General features: G+C 41.9%; 2 protein-coding genes across 4 annotated transcripts in view; both read left to right on the top strand.

The window, feature by feature from the left end:
• ATP1A1 (ATPase Na+/K+ transporting subunit alpha 1) overlaps nt 1-19508 on the top strand; it is a 179126-nt gene that overhangs the window by 71732 nt on the left and 87886 nt on the right. The window lies entirely within an intron of this gene.
• Nucleotides 1-19508, top strand: part of MAB21L3 (mab-21 like 3) — a 35825-nt gene that overhangs the window by 6565 nt on the left and 9752 nt on the right. Inside the window, exons 1-4 of one of the 3 annotated variants that reach the window (XM_068181968.1) lie at nt 13255-13902; nt 14363-14503; nt 16676-16747; nt 19102-19393. In XM_068181968.1, coding sequence (XP_068038069.1) covers nt 16709-16747; nt 19102-19393 — 331 coding nt within the window. In that variant the 5' untranslated portion in view covers nt 13255-13902; nt 14363-14503; nt 16676-16708. Of the gene's footprint in view, nt 1-10033; nt 10141-13254; nt 13903-14362; nt 14504-15341; nt 16748-19101; nt 19394-19508 lie in introns of those variants that run through there. The other 2 variants (XM_068181967.1, XM_068181969.1) reach the window with 2 other exon arrangements.

Below are 19508 nucleotides of genomic sequence, written 5' to 3'. Positions count from 1 at the left end.
CTTTTTCCTCATCCTGTGGTAGCACTGTAATCTCTTTTTCTTGGCATTTACAACCCTGTCTTAAACATTCTTTTGTCCAAGTGCCATTAGCTGCTCTGGCAGTGTTGAACTGCAGTGGGTCAGTGCTCACTGGGCCCAAGAGGCAGTGGGCACTACCTGAAGCACAGGAGGATCCATCTGAACATAGGGAAGCACTGTTTTAATGTCAGGGAGATGGAGCACTGGCACAGGTTGCTTGGAGAGGTTGTGGAGTTTCTGTGTGTGCAGATACTCGGGAGTCACGGGCACATGGTCCTAGGCAGTCTGCTTTAGTAGTTGGCTCTGCTTGAGCAGGGAGGTTGGGCCAGGTGACCTCCAGAGGAGGTGCCACCTTCCATCCTCAGCTGTTGTGTGATTCCTGTGCTGGCTGCTGCAGAGCTGTCTGGGAGCAGCACAGGCAGTTCCTGGCACCTTCCCTCACAGGATGCCCTGCACCCGCTCGCTGCCCAAGCCCTGACAGCCGTGCTCATACACCACTCCACAGGGTTTTCTTGCAAGTCAAGTCCTTGGCCTGGGCTGACAGGTGGCTGGTACTGTATTGCCTTTCTGTGTTGCTGTTGTCTTAGGTCAAGTAACTGAAACTCCTAAGGACATGAACAGACATTTATAGCCAAGCGCTGTCTGTGTGCATTTACATCCTTGCTGATTTCAGAAGACAGAACTTAGACCTCCTCTTGACCAGAGGGGTAAACTACTTTTTTTGCTGCTCCACCTTTCATCATCATGAAAATAAATCTTTATGTAGTCTTTATATCCTGTAGACTTTTGCACTGTTTTCTCATTCTTGTTTAATTTGAACTAACAATCAAAAGTCATTGCCAGTTGAGAGCTGAGTAACAGAAAATTGGTAACGGGGGCAGGGGGAACAGATCCAATTCAAAAATGAAGTTGTGTATGGTTGATGTGTGTACTGTTAAATATTTAATTTGGATTAATGTAATACTGAGTGTTATGAGCCTTCCCATGTTAAAATGAGGACTGATGTATTTGAGAAGTACTTTCTCTTCTTTAACTGTATTAGTGTGCTGTTGTTAACTCAGAGCTGTACTGCTGGAAAGTCTGTTTGTAGAATACTTCATCTGAGAAGTCACAATTGAAGACAGCATAAGCTTTTCCACAGTAGACCTTTTATGGTGATATATTCATATGTTCTGTGAACAGCTGTAGAATCCATCTTTTTAAGATGTTCTTTGCCATAGGTAAGGGGCCATAACAAATGTTGAAATATTCAGAATAATTGCACTTATCTATTCTGTTTTCTTAATGTATTTCCTATGCATACTGCCTTACGTGTATGTATTGTACTTCACTGGAGGTACAAAAAGTAAATATCAGGTTCTTAATTTAAAATGTGTTAATGAGTTTTTAAAATAATTCTCTACTACTAAATATTTTCCAGTGATCTCTGTCTACTAAGAGAGGGTGATGATGGGTAAGCCCAGGTGAATTTGGTCAAAAAGTTAATATTGGTTGTCTTTACTTTCTCTTTTAATTTATGAATTATTTCAATAATTTTAAATACATATTTTCTTTTAAGAATTTTGTAGAGGCTAACCTATTAAGCCAACTTTTAGGTGATTTGTAACAGCTCTGATACTGCCTCTGACTCGTACAGTTCATCCAATGTCTTTGTAACTTACTTTGTGCCTTTTCTTCCCCTGACACAAAATGTCTCAATAAAAACAAGTTCTTTTGCAACACCACAAACCTATTTTATTGTACTGATTTTTTTACTTGCCTGACCGTTTTGTTTTGTTTTCTGGAGGGACGAGAAGCTCTCAGAATAGAATAGATATTTCTAATGGACTCTGCAGAAGAAAATTGACAAGGTGGAAAGCAGGTCATTTTGGAAAGGCAGTGCTACAAAGCGCCTGGGAAACTGGGACTGTCAGTACTAATCAATATATTCCACCATATCTATCACAAATAATTTCTAACAAAAACTGGCACCAGTGGAATGTGAGAATCAATTTACTACTGGCTTCAGTTGTGCTGATTGATGTTGAAAGACTGGAAACACTTTGGGGGGTTTAGCATAGTGAAATGTCTGTGGTGGTGTTACTAACATGTACTGGGGGAGTTCCCATGAGCTCTAGTTGTCCCTTAAACACCCCTTCTTAAAGTGGATGCAAATGCACAAGGCCATAGTGCCTGTCCTCAGTGCTCCTGCAAAAACGGGTCCTCAGTGAATGGCAAAATTTGAATATTTGTCTTCATTACCTGTCAATGAGGTGATAAATAGCTTGACTTCATTTCCTGTCTCCTGTCCAGTGGCAAAGAAAATATTGTCAGAATCTGGAAAAAGTGACTGTAGGGGAATAGGGATCAGTGCTCTGTTCTAAACTGCCATTTGATTGTTTTCTCTGCCAGCCTTTGCTTTGTTAGAGAGCAGTTAATGGAGACCCTGGTAGCAGAAACTGAACAGCCCTGTACTCCTGTGAATGCCATTTTTCCCTCCTGCACCGAACTGTCCCTCTCCCACCAGATGACTGGTAGCATTATTCACCTCATTTTCCATTTGAAGCACATCTGCTCGTTTCCCTCCCTCCATGAAAACCCAAGGAGCAGAGAGATGGCTTGCTCCTTCATGCACAAGCCTGGCCAAGCAACTTGCTCTGCATATTCCCAGTGGTTTTATTCCATTATTGTTTCTCCTCCTGCACTCTGGTTTTCAGTGTCCTTAATCTGCATTTAACTAGTTCTTGCCCTGAATATCTGTCCCATGGCCTGTCACTGCCTGGAGCAGATACAGCACAAACGATTGACCCTCTCCCTTTGGCAGTTTGGCTTTGACTGCACAAAACAGCCAATAAAGGGGAAAGGGCTGGGCAGCTGATTATGGGAATTAGGTTGATGCTGTATAGTTTTATGGGTCTGAGATAAAGGAGGAAGTGTTTGCTTGAGAATTAAATTGCTTTCTCTCTTTATTTCTCCTGCTACCTGCTCTTCAGATGACAAATTTTCAGAAGTTATGGACTAAAAGAATAGCATATGTATTAGCCAGACATAGCTTGGACTGGAAGCTGTTAGCTCATCTTCCAGTGACTGAAGCTGGAGTGTGTAGCTATTCAGGTCATTATCTGATCTGTCTAGAAACTCTCTGAAAAGACTTTACTGACGCCTCTGTAGAGATTCTGACAAGGCTTGTTCTCACTAGTTTGCTGATTATCTTGGTCTGCTTTGTGGTACATACATCATACTTCTAATAAAAAGCAAATTATTTCTCACTTCTGCTTGTGTTCTCATTGTATAGTAATTGTTCCCACATGGCAATTGTTTCCCTCTGGGCCCATGCATTGCAGAGTCCCAGTGACTCTCCTCTCCTACTTTCTTCCCACGCAAAGCATGTAGTTGTCTGGGCCTTCCCCTGTGTTTTTCCTGAGACACTTCTACAGGTATATTGGCAAAATCTTCCTTTAATCCGTACTGCTTCTCCAGCTTCTCCTTTCCATCCTCTCCACAGTGCCACGTTAGCCCCGGGACACAACACCGTGTCCAAGTTGACATATCCTAAGGATCACCTGGGAAGTTTGGGATCTTTGACCTTTGGTGTAGGGTGGCAAGCTGAGGCGTTTGATCAGACAGCTTTTATAGTAGATTGGCAATACTGCTAACCAAGATCATACAGAAACACATCTGCTTTTCATGCAGTTCCGACAGAATGTGGTTGTCAGCTGTGTTCACTCTGTTGGGGGCTTTTTGTGAGTTTTGTTTATTTTTTGGTGGGAGGGGATGGGGGTTTTTTGCTTCGTTGTTGGGGTTTTTTTTTTTTTTGTTTTTGTTTTAGTTCAGCTTTTTTAAAATCTCACTCTCCTCCCACACAAGTATTTCTTCCACCACTCTAAAATAGCTCCTGAGGACCAGGCTTTTTTGGGCCTGGAGTTCCTTCTCAGTTTCCTTGCTCAAGCTGACTTGTTTGTTCTGTAGTAATTGTATTTTGATCAAGAAAAGGCAATAGATCTTAGGGGTGTGTGCCTGTTATTCGGCTGTGATATATGAGACCTAGTTTCTAGCTCTGGCTCCAGTGAACTCTTGTACATTTTTTATTAGTCAGTGACTGCATGAAGCACATAAACAGGGATGCCAGTTTGAGTCTTCTCTCTTCCAAGCGAGTTTGTGTTGGAGTGACTGTTCTCACTTAGCACTGGTAATTTACTCAATTTATTCAAACTGCTGTGGACTCAAGCAGTAAGTTCTGAATCGGGTCAATTTAGACACAACAGCAAAGTGTAAAAATAATACAGGCTAACATTGTGCTCTGAGAGCAGTCATGAAAAAAAATACCAGCTCCTGGAAATGCAGTGATCCAGTCTCATTCAGCCCCTCTTGTTGACAGAGCATCATTGCAAGCATGCTTCTTGGTTTGGCTCATTTAAATCTTGGACTTGGTCACTCTGTCCCAAGTTACTGTGCCCCTACATTTAAAATCCTTTTTTTGACACGTGAAAATAACCAGCAAATCTATGCTGACATCAAAAGTGAGGCAGCTTTTTTTTTTTTCCAGACTTCCAGTGCTAAAAGTTTTCCCAGTTGCTCTTCCAAACATGTTTTTTCCAAATGCTATTTTTCTAACCATGTGTTTAAATCAGTGGTATCAAGTATTTCCTTTTCAGCATGCAGGCTCTTTACCTAGGCATATAATAATAAAAAGTGCTGGAAGGCTCTCATTTTTGTGGATGTTGGCTGCAGGTAGGTTTTCAAGATGGTGGGACATCATCCTGATTGACACAGTAGAACAGTAGTTGTAGTTTAGTGATGGATAAAACATAGAGGAAAATTATCCTTAAAAATGGTCTAGTGGAATATTTTGTGTTTAAATTATGATGCATTGAACTTACACTATTTCAGTGAACTTTCAGAGGACAGTACATGGATTCAGAACTCAAAATGCCAGTTTTGGGACAGTTTTCCTGTCCCACATCTCAGTAAACTCTCCTGGAAGCCTCAGAGCTGATGCAGCCAGGACTCCCAGCTTCCTGCCTCTCTTGCCATCTTCTGAGCTGACCATTTTAAACTTGGAAATTTCCAGACCCTGAACACATCACCACACTGGGTCCCAGCTATGTTGGCAATACTAGAAGCACTGCTGTGTGATTTATATTTGCTGCCCAGTGGCTTGATGCTTAATAGCAGCTGCAAAATGGACCGGATTCTGATGAATTTCCGAGTTGAGGCTGGTCAGTGATGGGTAGCAGCATTAGAATCTCAGCATTTTTCAGAATTTCCCACATCCTCAGCTGGCGATACTGGAGTGATCACTCTCTTTGGAAATACTACACTGCAGCCTGAAAACATTCAGGTTGTAAATAATTTGGGGTTTCAAATCTCTCCCCAGATTAAGAGAACTCATTTCTGCTGCCTTTTTCTGACATGTCTGGTATGACCACGAATGGAAAAAAAATACCAGGTTTTATAAATGACTGGACCTGATACAATCCTGTGCTTACTTTGGAAAGGATGTAAACCTTTAACTTGCATGATATGAAGTGCAGGTCCAAGGCTAATGTGAGAATGTGTGGCAGTAAGAACAAGCAGCATAAGCATTTGGAGCATTTTTGAGCCTGCCAAGTATTGATTGGTAATGGGAGGGAATGAGTGGAGATGCATTTCAATTTGGCACCCATATGTGATTCTGGTGCTGTCACAGTGAATTAGCAGGACTTTCTTTACCCTCTAGTCCATCCCAGGCTTTTGTCATTGAAGTATGCCCTTTGGTGATATCAAATTATTAAAAGACAAAGTGGAAAAAACACAAATAAATTCCCAGAACTTTTGCCCCCAAAAAGCCTGATTATGTTATGCTGCTATCCTCTGAATGGAGGCTGAACAGTACTAACGACTGTCACAGCATAAATGTTATAGGGGATTCAAGCTACAATTACTCATTTTGCACAGTCACTTAATCCACTAATGGGGAGAAATGGGACAACAGTTTAAGAAGGCAAGAGAACTGTCAGAGATTATTAAATCTGTTGGGATCATTTGGTTTAGTGGTCTGTCTTGACCCAAGTACATGGTTCAGCTAATGCAACAGACTTAATGCCTCCGGTAATTAGAGCAAGAAGAGATGGGTCATCATTAGCAACTAGAAATTCAGGGTTGTTATTTCATCTGGAAGGCAGCATCTTCAACAGGGCTTATTTGTTGCCACTGCAGATCATCTGTGAGTCACAAGTGGTACATTGGTCTGACTCATTTGTGTGATTTAGCAGAGGCTTTTTAATACATGCTCACTGTTCCGTATGAATAGTTTTTCTAAATAGTTGCCCAACAGAAAAAGACACAATATTGGACAACCCTGTGCAGTTAATACTGCTGCTCTTATTTACAAGATGTTGGTGATTTCTTTATTGTTGTGCAATTCACAGTTCATATTACTTTTGATTGTAGGTTTGAAATGTCTTTGTCATATCTGTGAAACTGAAGAGTGAAGAAAGGAAAGCCAAGCAAGCATGGAAAGCATCAGTAATTGGCATCTTCAGAACATACAAGAGCCAATCTAATACCATTCAAGGCATATATTCACAGAATACTTTCACAAGTGTTTCACTGATCCAAAATCAAATTCAGTCCTGCATATTGCCAACAGCATGAATGAAAATTATATACCACAGATTCAGTGTTTTTGCAGATACTAGTAAATTTCTAAATCCTCTTCGAAGAGTACTGCTAAGTAAATGAAGATGCAGGTACAAAGGAAATTATCCACAATCTGAACTCCATTACAAGGTACTATGAAATGGGAACTGAAATAATATTAATGGGGTGATGTAATACAGCTGAGTCATTTCATATGATCTTACGCAGATCAGCAGGCAAGGAACTGTGATTTGAGAAGACCAAAGTGTTGGAAGTGTGGCTTGGAAATGCTTGAGAGAAACTGTATAAATCAGTGGATGCTCATGAAGCAGAATTTGGGTGTCTGTGGTTGGCTAATTAAATAAGTGATGCTGGAAACCTCAGAGACACCACCAAAGAGGGAAGGAAGGTTGCAGTGCTTCAGCAAGAGCTATCTGGAGAAACTGTCTCTCAAAAATATGCCAAGACCCCAGCAGGGGCTTAAGGCACTTCTAACAATCACTAGAAAAGAAAGGGATTCAGAGGTGTCAAAAAGATAGCCATTCTCAGTGTGGATGGGGATCTCCTTAGAAACAGGTATACTTGGGAGTTTAGTTTGCCAAATTAATCAAGTTCAAAAGTGCTCAGTAGTGCTCATGTCCATGATACCTGATGGATTGTGAGCTAACTAGAACTGAAGAGTGGTTTTGTCTTCACATGGTTGCCTGGCTTCAGCAGAGTGGTTTTTATCTCCATGAAGCTGTTGTGAGCTTTTCACAAAAGAATGGGTCATCTGATCCAACCTCTCTGCTCAAGCAGGGTCATCCCAGATCACATGGCACAGGGTTGCATACATACAGTTCTGGAATATTTCCAGTGAGGGAGACTCCACAACCTCTCTGGGCAACTTGTTCCAGTGCTTGATCAGCCTCACATTTAAGAAGTTCTTTCTCATATTCAGGTGGAACTTTCTGAGCATCAGTTTCTTCCCATTGTTGCTTGTCCTGATGGTTGAAACCACTGAGAAGAACCTGGTTTCATCCTCTTGATGCCTTCTTTCTTTCCTTCTGTGCTCCTTGAACACCGAGGAAAAAGAAATAGCCATTCTTCACTCCCTCTTGCTGGTGTGCTTGGGGAATTAAGTTGTTGTAGGCTCAGGGGAAATATTTTTTCATGAGATTGTATTTATCAGCCATTGGAGCCTGGATCTATCTCAGATTTTCTCCACCTTCGTCTTACTTTATCAAGCACTGTCATGGTAGAAGGTTCCTGAGAAGGACCCATCTGATGAAGGTTTCTCTGCAGTACCACTGCATCAGCTCAGTAGACCTCACTGGAGAAGCCTGGATTCTTCCCACTTTGTGTCTACATCCTCTTTAATCTATGCAGATGTTCTGATTTCTGCTCTGTCCTTTCTCTTTACTCTTTCCTTCTGATGCAGGCTTTTCCACAGTAACATTCCCTCTTCACACATGGCCATCTGCCTCTACTTTTCTGCTGCATTCTGTGCTATCTGCTCCTCATGTGGCAAACACAAGTTCTTGTGAGGTCAAGACTGCTGCTTCTGATACCACTCTAACCTGTATTTTGCTGGTAGTGTAAAGGTCTTTATCAGTTGTAGTATTTACTGTCAGCCAAATAGTAGCATAATATGTACTACTTATAAAATTGAAATAATGGATGCATTATAATAATAAGGATTATGAACATAAGGTATGTTATGATATAAAAGACAAATGACCAAAACCACTTCATCTCTCTGCCAGCACCATGTCTCTGGACAGCTGTCATGAGGAGAGACCTTACAGGTGCAAGAAAGAGAGACCCTTAATCTCTCCTTGCTTCATAATACACATCTGATGTTCTGAGTATTAATGTATGGTGGTGTCAAGAGTGTTAAGGAAGTTGTCTGCTGTATGTACAGCTGACTGTCTGAGGGAGCACAAGGGACTTAATGTTTTAGGGGCATGCTTTTAATGCTCTCTTGTACACTCTGCTTGGATATAATCCCATCCAACCAGGCCCTGCAAGTTCTGTTCCAACCTATTATTCCACTTGCCTTCTTTCAGACCCTGCCTTTTATCTAGCTTCCCTAGCAGAGCTCACATAAACTGCTGTCCCTTCAGAGGAAAGATAGCCAGTAAGTCTTGAAGTGAGCAAAAGCATGGTATGAGTCCCTAAACATTGGGGAATCAAGAAAATCTTTTTCAGTGCCCAACTCTAGTAGAAACTGGTTTGGGAAGTAAAGATGCCTACACAACTTTGTGAAGGAATCCTCAAGTCTGCAAAAAGACAGTGGCAGCTGTCTGTCAGAGAAAGGTTTGCTTTGTAGGTGCTGGGAAAGCAGATGTCCTGCAGGTATATGTGCTCCAATTAATTACTTAAATTAATGTACTTTGTATTTGACTTCATGAAGGACATAATGAAGGATAAGTAGCAGCAACAGTACCTCTCCTGAGGTAGCACCCAGTGCCCACCCATGTGCTGCCTTTTGCCAGTTGCTGCAGAGGCAGTAAATTGGTCAAGGGATGTCAAAGTTCATTTTCCAGGAAGAAATAATGATCTTACCCAAAAGTGGACTGTGCCTTCCTTAATAAGGAATGCTTAGCAGCATGGGATCTCATAGCTATACTCTGTCACTCCCTTCCATGTGCTGATGTACCCTTCTTTCTAAAAGCAACCAAGCTTCACTGGATCAATAAGGCCTGATCAATTGTTTTTGCCTCTGAATCATCCATATGGGGTTGTTAGCTGAGCTGCTGGCAGAAAACGAGAGGCAGCTTTCTGTCTGTTTACTGTAAAGAAAGCAAAGCAAGCTGCAGGAGGGGACAGACTGCACAATATTTACTGTCAATACAGCCAGAGAGAGAGGGGAGATATAAGGAGAGGGGAGAAGAGGGGAGCAGGGGTTGCAGACTGCAACCCCAGTGAATAATCTGAGTGTAAAAATACCCATATGTTTTCAGATGGAAAGAGTGTGGTTTAGTCGACAAGGAATAACTGAGAGCATTTAAGAAAGGGTGTAGTGAAGGGCTAGTTAGGCAGGGGCATACTAGTGGCATGCAGAGTAATAATGCTGTGCATGTATGTACTGAAGCTGCACTGCAATCTGAAAAGCACTTCCAGATCTGCCCTGAGACAGAGCAGTTGCTGGGATTTTTTTGTGTATGCCTGCATGCAAGGTCCACCATTTAAAAGTAATAAGATGAATAATAACAACTGAATGTAGAGAATAATATTTGGAGCTAGTTTTCTGAATGAGCTGGAAGTCACCATTGTAGCTCAGACCAGAAAAAGAAAATTATTAAAAATAGGCATGCTTCCTTGCTTCTCTCTTCTCTTACTCATCCACAGCACAGAGATACTAAGTGAACTGAGCTTCACAGGGCAAGAAGGCTCTGAGCAGCTCTCTCTGAGTGTTCCTCTACTTCCAGAGGCAGGTGAACAAGTGAAGAGTGAATTCACACTTTAAAGAGCAGCGAAGACCATCTTGCCATGAAACCATTCACAGATGAAGATGTAGAAATCTACATCCAGAGCAAGGTAAGACTTTATCTGACCAGATTTTCTGTCTCCCACACTAGGTGTTGATTCTGAAGGGTGCCAAATTTGACAGTTAGTTGCTTGCCTGCTGTCTTCATTTCTGAGACAAGATTGGGTGAAGTTTCATGAGAACTGTATTTCTAATGAGATTTCTAGGTTTCTGTTGCAGAATCTTATCTGCTGGTAGCCTAATTTTTCAAGGTGCTTGTCCTCTTCTTCTAGGTATCCTGAATTTTTGTTCCTGATCTGGAACTCCTGATGTGAGACTAGCTGTAATTGACAGCATTTAAATCTAAGGAAAGTCCTTGCCTCTCTCCCTGTCTGGTGGTCTTGGCTTGACCGAAACAAGACCAACACCAGGCTTTGCCTCTAAAAAAGATTCATGTAGGAACTGCAGAGACAGACCAATATTGTTATAATTCAGTCATCAGTCTGTCACCTCAACTTAGGATACTTTTCTATATACCATGATTAAAATACCATGTCTCATTAGCACATGCAGACTGGAATCTCATTTTCTAAGATATTCCAGCACTCAATTTTTCTCCCATTATGAAATGAAATAAAATAGAATAAAATCTTCTGTGAAACAATACTGTTCAATAAAACCTCTAAGTGAGCCATAACATTTTTTAAAGCTGACATGTTTCATGGCAGTACTTAGCTAGATCCTGTTTTATGGTCTGCTTTCCCCAACAAAATGCAAGATACCAAAGTGACAAATAATTTCAAAATGAGAAAGTGTAAGGCTTTATTTTCTGTAAAGGATCACATATTCTAGTACAATGAAGGGGCTGGTAAGAAAGGTTTGTTTTCTCTGTGGAAATGTTTTGGTGGCAAGTAGGAAAGTTCTCCCAGAAATATACCTTCTTCAGGCATGCAGTGTTGTGCACAGGAAAATCATTCCATGAGAATTTGTTCAGTGAGCTATAACAGAGAATGCTTCTCTGAAGATTTAAAAAGCAGAGCTACAAAGAGGGGAACAGAGGGAAGCCATGCACAGGAAAATGCTCATATGACAGCCATAAGTACAAGGAACAGAAGGAGACTGTAGTTAAGTGAGGCTCATAGTTGCCAATATTTTAGGTTATACTGGAAGTCTGTTTTCTAGCAGCCCTCCAGCTCTGATAGATTCTTAGTTTCTGCCTGCTCCTGAGTCTCTTGTCCAACTTCAGGCAGTTCAGCTTGTCAAATGCTGCCTGTTTTTGGAAATAGGTCAACCACCTGGTGCAATGAATCTCTATAATACCAGAGATTTCATCCTTAAGCCGCTCATCAAAGGAAAAATTTGAATGCATATGGTGGGGATATGGCTTGGTAAATAAGAGAAAACCCAAATGTTCTTAACAGTTCCTAATAAATCCCAATCCTGCTTCCTTCCCCCTTAATAAAACCTTAATTGACCTTGTTATTCAGGTTTTGTGCATTTGTTTTAGCACAATTCCCTGAGTTAAGACCTGGTAAGGGGGATGCCCGTGAGTCACAGAAAGACCATACAATGTCTCTTCTCCCAGTGAGTCTGTGCTGGTACTAGAAGTATCTGAGATAAACGCCTTGGCTCTTCAGACTCACCTTCTGTTTTCTGATTTTTTACCCTCACTTCTGTAGGAAGCTTATATTTTGCAACAGGATGATTAGGGAGCTAATTATAGTTAGCTAATTATAGTGAGCACCCTCTGTCAGTCACATGCCCATTGTTTTTTATCCCTGCTCCAGTGATGGGGAGTACACATTGAAAGAGGTGTTTAGTGGTACTCCCTCAACTGTTTTTTTGAGTGTATACTCTTATAAAGAATTCATGACAGCTACTGTAGCCTAGCCAGTAGGTGATGAAGGTAGAATTAAATGAGGCCAGGTTGAATGGATTCTCCCTGGATACTGGAAGTGGCAAAAAATGTTTCCAGCAGGTGCCTCTTAGAGAGAACAGAGCATGAGCAATGCATACAGAGGGCACTCTAGGTCTCTGTTTGAGCTGACCCACTTTGTATACTTTTTATACTTTTCAGTTTAAAAAAAAATCTATTTTTTTTTGTCTAAGAGCTCTTGGACATGGACAACTTTCTCTGCCACTCACCATTCACTTGCTGGAGAAACCATTAGGTATCTTGTCAAGCTTATTGGACTGTTCTAAGGAGTTGTTCTGGATGAACCAAAATAAGGTGGAGAAAATAGATACAGTATAGCTACAGATGGAGAAGTGCCATAAATCCATAAATGAAAGCTGAGATGAGGAGGTGAAAATGAACCTAAAATCATTCTAAAGTCTTTCAGTGTCTTTTGTTTGTGTTTTTTTTTTTTTTTTTTAAGTAGATGTAAGTAGCTAAAACTGCTCTTAGAGAAAAGGATGAATTGGAATGAGGAGGAGGGTGAATTACTAGGGAAATTAAAGGGCATTATATAAACGTAAAGGACTACATGGTGTTAAGATAGCAAAGGAACAGATTGTCAAGGGTGGATGAGAGCCCAGTCAAGGGAATATAGTGCTGTTGTCTGACGAATTTCCCACTTCCAAAAGCTATTCAGGCTTAGTAAAAGTACTGTTAATTTTGTTGTCTGAGGGAGGAAGGTATTCAAACTCTGCTCATCTTCAAGTTCAGTTTTAGTCAATTGCTGTCCATGGGTTAATGGATGTGAGGCAAGCACTAGTCCACTTTAGTCCATTGAATGGTTCCTTTTTGTAATGAAGTGAATCTATTTATCCCCTTCCAGGCCATGAGGACACTTTTCAACACACTTGTGTGTTTTTGACTGACAGTAAAAGAGAATACAGAGGTGTTTAGATGCTGAAGAAGATGCTGAGTAAACAGGACACAGGAATTTTAGAAAGCCATAGGCTGGTTTGGGTTGGAAGGCACCATTAAAGATCATATAGTGCAATTTCCCTGCCATGGACTGTGACACCTTCCACTGGACCAGGGCTCAAAACCCTGTCCAGCCTGGCCTTGAACACTTCCAGGGATGGGGCATCCACAGTTTTTCTGAGCAACCTGTGCCAGGGCTTCACCACCCTCACAGTACAGAATTTTTAACTTATGCTTTTGCTTCCTTTTGGTCTTTGATAATAACAAAAGACTGTAGCAATTATGTTTGACTGTGGCAATTATGCTTTATCATTCACTTTAGCCAAGTGATGAACTCTGTTTCTGATTTTTTTTCTTGCCTGCAAAGAAGAAGGTTTAGTAGAATATGGTGAGGAAAAAGAAGAATCAAGAAGAAAGCAAAAGCTGCAACCAAATGAGATGAAGCATAGGATTCAAAAAGAACAGTAAACAGTCTTAATATTCCACTCTCCATTAGTAATTCTGGTTGTATAAATAATGACAAATATGTTCATGAACTTCATTAACGGTAGCTGAATCTCCTCACTTCGGTAAATGTGTAAGGATATTTGGGAAATATTAAATGTCCTTTACTAACATGGTTCGTTCATGTTCCTCTTGTTGAATCTCCTTGTTCAGATTGTGAAAGTCCCCCTGTGCTTCCTTCATTTTTGGTCATAAGTGAAGGTTCAGGTTCATCTTATATTTTTCTGAGTTGTCCACCCCTCACCTCAGTTCTCTCAAGACTCAGATATTTCACTGAAATAATTTTCAGTAATTCATTATGCAACTACTTCTTGAATTGAAAAACTACCCTTTAAGCCACATAAACACCTAGTTCCCAACGGGGCCAGCTTTGGAAAGATGTTTTCACACTATCTAGGAGTAGAGTCTTATCTGTACTTCAGCCATAAAGACAGTGTGGATACTTTCAGTGTAAAAGGTAGGCATCTAAATGATGCCACATACATCTACCACCTGACTAATGGACAGATCTCTAAGTCTTGATGTCCTGTCAGTTCTTGGAATGGAACATATTCTGACTTTGAGAACGGCTACCATATACAGGGGAGTAACTGGTATTCTGCATCAAATGGATAAAGAATTGAGACTAGAATTAGTTGATAACAAATTTATCTGTGTAATGAACTCCTTTCCTTCCATCCAATGGTGTTGGCATGGAAATATCAATTAATGCTCAGTAGTCTTGAATATTGACCCTTTGGTGTTCTCAGCTCTGTCTCATGGTAAATTGGTTGCAATAGACAGGGGAACAATTTTTATTCCCAGTGCAGCACAAGCACAAATGTTTCAGGATGCTTTAAGCTAATTTGTGTGCTTCTCACTGGGAGACAAAGACTGCAGTTACCTGTAACATGAAGTGTCTTTCCTGGAACTGACAGGTGGAACGGCGGCATTACCTGGTTTCCAAAACAGTGGAGGAAGTGCAGAAAATCATCCAGCAGCTGACCGCAGAAATCAGCTACAAGGCCGTGCGATTCCAGGCTATCTCCAACTCTGGCATTCACAACGAGAACATTAAGGTAAGAACAAGAGCTCTAATGCACTCTCTGGCAGCCTGTAAGCAACCAGAAAGTGATTTCTCCATTATGTAAGTGTTTGTATGGGCAGGTACCTCACCCAAACACCACAGACAATGTGCTGACACTTCACTGTGGAGTTCTAGCAACTGGGTCATTGGCACTCACTCATGGACTTCTCACAGCCAGAGAAGCATCAAAGAGAGATGGGTAAATCAGGCAGAGCCTCTTCTTACAGCTGCTGTGTTTACAAACAGCATCTATTGCCAGAGCTGTCAATCCACAAACAGAAGCCAAAGCTCTTTGGGAGACAGAAAGAAAAACTTGTGCAGCAGTAACATAAGAAAAAATGCTCATGCCTTCATGAGCTATGACCCGTATTTTTCACAGGTGGAAAAGCTGTCAACTTACTAAAAAAAAAGAAAGAAGAATTAAAAGTCCTTCTTCTGCTATGAACATTACAAAGCTCCTTCTGAAAAATACGTTTTTTCTTTGTCATGAATTGGAATTTCTTTTTCATTGGGAAAAAAATAATGCTTATTAGTGGGAGAAGTGAAATGCCTCCCTGTTTTAGACCTTCAGACTTAAAAATAATAATGCCCTGTCTCACCTGTGACAGAAGAAGGCTGCTTATTTCTTGTGACTCCATTACACAAAAGTAACTAGTAAAGACACAAGAAACAATCACAGCAATGGCAACTTCAGATGAAAACAATTCTTTTCATCTGAACTAGTTGAAATACTACTGTAACCCATTATACTGAACCACAGCCATTTACAGATCAAAACACAGCAAATACATAAAAGCACATGGCAACTTTTGCAGCTCTCTGGGACTGAACCACAGCCATTTACAGATCAAAACACAGCAAATACGTAAAAGCACATGGCAACTTTTGCAGCTCTCTGGGACTGAAAGGGAAGAAGCCTTTGTATGAAGCTGCTGGAAGGGTATGGAGGTGGAGGCAAAATATAATCACCCAGTCTGAAATGTGGCCATTGCCCTGGGGACAAAGACATTCAGATTCATAGCTTTTCTGGAATTTTGTGTATCCCAGAGCATGTGGTCTTGTCAGTAAGTATGGCCACAGTGACGTAAAACAGTGACACATCCTGGTCCATGAGTTCCTTAGTGCCAGACTCTGCTAGCCACCTCTTGTGTGAAACAAACCTGCTTGGCTAGTGAGGTCTGACAGGAACGGGGTAGGGTAAAACTGTTGCTTTGGAAAGCAAAGCAGAACAAAACCACGGAGGCAATCCATTATGAGCAGTAACTTGGTGTTATAGTTTGCAGATCTGAACAAATTCTGCTTGAAAGAAATCCTCGAAATCTATTTCCTTAAAAGTGGCAGATCTGTTGTTCATGCTTAACTGAACCCAGCATTACAAATCTGTGCAAGTAACACTAGGAGGACCTGACTAACTGTCCTGTAGGTGTGGGGCACCAAAGAATGGTTTGATGAGAAATTATTTTGGTTTGGGCTGTCTACTCCAAAGATTGAAAACTTTAATACTGTTGCTGACATACTTTAACATAGAGGAGACTTGTGTCCAGGAAAAGTCAATGTATTCATTATTCCGTGTTCAATTTTGCAACATATTTTTTTCTGTCAGTTAAATCTACAGGATTTTTTAGAACTTTCAGCTTCTGACTAAAAGGAATCCATTTAACATGGTGAAAGATCTAGATTTGTTGAGAAGCCTCAAGTTCCCTTCTAAATATGAAGGGCTGAGTGGAGAATAGTTAAGAAAAGTCTTTAGGTATTCAGTGTGTTTTCCTGTGACCCACGTAACAAAAAGTTATGCTTTAATGAAAACCTGAATTAAAATTCATATGAACAAAACCGATTATTTAATTTTTAAAAGTTCTATCTGTTTGTTTTTGTTGTGGCCCACCATTTTTGGAGCTGTCAACTGTGCAGGGCTGATGAAAACGCTGGGGAGGCTTCAGTAAAGTTATAATGAAGAGGTCTAGACTAATCACTGGTACTGCACTGCCCAGTGGCATTGCCAACTGTTTAATCAAGCTGGTGGAAATGGGGGGATTTTCCTTTAACAAACTCCAAGCATCCAGGGAAGCTTGCAGCTTTGCTCTGTGAATGAATGACCTTTGCTGTGAATGAATGATGCTTTCTCTCTGTTCTGTGTACTTGTCTTCCTTTCTGCTTCTCTCAGGATCAGCCAGCTTTACTGGCCAAGTGGTCAGCTATGCTTCGGAGGAAGCGCCCATTCCACCCATCCATCCAGGTACAAAGCCTTCCTGGTGCCTGACAATCCCTGTGCTTACTTCCTTCTCACACACCCTCTTCTCCAGACAATTTCACCCACCAAAACGATCCTTCCATGACTGTTTTGTCCTCTGCACAAGAGACTTGCTTTTTTTTCCCTCAAAGCATAATTATTTTCTTTCTAACCTAATGTTTCTGTCTCCCTGGAACAGCCTGACCAGGTTCACAAGAATGAGGTTATATATCATTTGCCCAGCATACTCTAGACAGGATTTTAACACAGCAGAACTGGCCACAAGTTACACATCCAGAACTGGAGACTTTTTCTCGAGCCTATGACTTTCTGGGGCCTGTGGCCTGCACACAGCATGTGAGACCATCATGTGACAGAGCATAGTTGTGGGACTGGGATTTGTTTAGGCCAAGAAGATACCAACTGCCCAGCTTTACAGTGCTAATCCCAGCCTTGTTCATTCTGTTGTTTTCTGGTAAGCCCCAGGTAGAGGACCCTTGTGACGTGCATTTGTAGGCACTCACATAACATGTGCATCTCTTCCCTTTGCAATCTGTTGGATGCCAGTGCATACATGACAGCATTTTGGTATGGGGGAAATGGTTGTTTACCTGAAAATGTGGCTGAGGCAGTGAGCCACAGCCACACTAACTGCATGACAGCCATTGTATTTTTTCCTTATGAAGCCTACTACTCTGTTTCTGAGCTGCCCCACCAAACCCGACGCGTGCAGGTCAGCTTGATCTGCAATGTCATCCTTTCAGCATCCTCCTGCCTTTATGGTTTATATTTGACAAAAGAGCAACATCCTGGTGTTTTCTTTGCTATTTCTGTGCTTCTGGCTGGCCATCTTTTGTTTTCCAAATCTCTTGCCAGGGAGCAGAGAGGACCAGCTGCTCCCTGTGTGAGAGAGAGAGAGAGACAGGAGGTGAGCATAGCAAGACAGCCCCTGCGCTATGGTCCCTGAGTGAGACAGATGCAAGGAGGGCATCTGGGTCAGCCAAGAGTCTGGATCATCAGGGAAGTCTGCTGATAAGTCAGGTCTGAGGTCAAGCTACCTACCCACACACTGGAGCCCAGGGCTAACCTGAAATGGGGGTCCCAGACCCATGGGCAGAAGACCCAGAAAGGCTGCTTAGGGACAAAAAAACCTGTTAGTGCCCTGGCACCTCTGTGGTAATACTTTAAATCAGCTGAGCTGAGGAAGGCTACCAGAGTGTTTTGGATTATTACAGGAGAATGACAAGCGTGTTTTGTTTGCCATGGGTGTAACCACCTCGCGGCAGTGGCTGTCACTTCACATCCTGCTCATGCAGCAGCTTCACCTTACTTATGCCACTGTAAGTTAGGCTTGGTAGCAAGTGGACTTGAAAAGTTCCTAAGCCAACATGGTAAAAGTCTGAAGGACTTTGAACACCCCTTCTGGAACCACAACTGCCAGATGCTTCCAAAGTAGCACTTGGACATGTCTGGCTATGCCCTGGGCCAGACAGATGATGTTTTGTGGTATTTGAGTCACCTCATTCTTTCCTTGCAAATACTGGTTTTTATTGGAAAATACTTGTTCCCCAAGTGAGGCAAATGAACTGGCTTGCAAACAAGGCTGTTTAAGGCTTCCTTGTCCATTGGTTGCTGCCTCCATCCTTACACTGTTTCTGTCGTGCTTATCAGGAGATGCAGTTCCATACATTACAGCTGGCCAAGACCCGGACTTATTTCTGGGAGTGACACTGCCTCTGTAGGCTCAGGCATGTCACTTGCCTTATGTGTCTGTCCCTTTAAAGGCCAGTCAAACAGAAACACTTGAAACACTCATAAAATGAATGGGCCATAGCCTTATTTTGCTAATGTCTGTAGTAGACTTTGAAAGAGATCAGAAAGGTGAACTTTTTGCCATAGTTCTTACTAGCATTGGACTCTGGGCTTATCTCAAGTAACAATTCTGAGATAATAACTACTGCTATTTGGGTTTCCCTTGGCTGGCTCTCAAAACATATTTTCTCATGCCTTCCTGCTTCTTGGAAGCTGCTGGTTATTACATCTCATGCAATTGCAGACTAGAAATAACAAGAAAAGGGGGAAAGCATGGCAGGTGTGGTGGCAAATCAGCCAGTGAGCTCTTATCTTCTAAGAGCTTCACATCATCAGACGCCTTCTAAGACAATTTCCTTTTAGTCTGCATGCCTCCAAGGTAACGCTTAGACAGGTCCTGGCTGTGTTCAGTTAGTCCCATCATACCATTGTTTGTCCTTCTTTTCAAAGGTCCCAGTTTTACCTAGTACTTCCTCAACCCTGTTTTCTTTACTTTAGCTCATGGATCTGCCCTTGTCTCCTCTCTCAATCTCTCTGAACTCTCCTAGGTCTTAGCACCCAGCCAATTCCTCATCACAGTTCCTCTGCGTGGCCTGACCGGTTACAGGGAATGCCAGGTACGGCACTGGCGCTATTACACCGTGAATGGAGCCAAGCTCCTCTCCTCTGTGCGGGACCCTGAGGAATTGCATCAGTGGCTGGAGGTGGAGCAGTTCTCAAAAAGCCTTCAGCAGTGGCATGAAGAGGATGTGAACATCGAAGGTGATCTGGTTCCAGCCAAAGTCCTTATCGTCTTCCGGGAGCTGGTGGAGAAGTCGATTGTCTCCTGTAACCTCTCCAGTGAGTTTGGTGGGGACAGATGTGAGGGAAACCATCACACACATAGAGTGTTTGGATTGCGTGGTCAGAAGCTGAGCAAAACTCTCCAAAACCAGGAAGCCTTCAAGTGATTGCA

Source organism: Anomalospiza imberbis, chromosome 2 (assembly GCF_031753505.1).
Source record: "Anomalospiza imberbis isolate Cuckoo-Finch-1a 21T00152 chromosome 2, ASM3175350v1, whole genome shotgun sequence".
Taxonomy (NCBI): Eukaryota; Metazoa; Chordata; class Aves; order Passeriformes; family Viduidae; genus Anomalospiza; species Anomalospiza imberbis.
The sequence above is the reverse complement of the archived record's forward strand: the minus strand, read 5'-3'. Positions and strand labels throughout refer to the sequence as shown.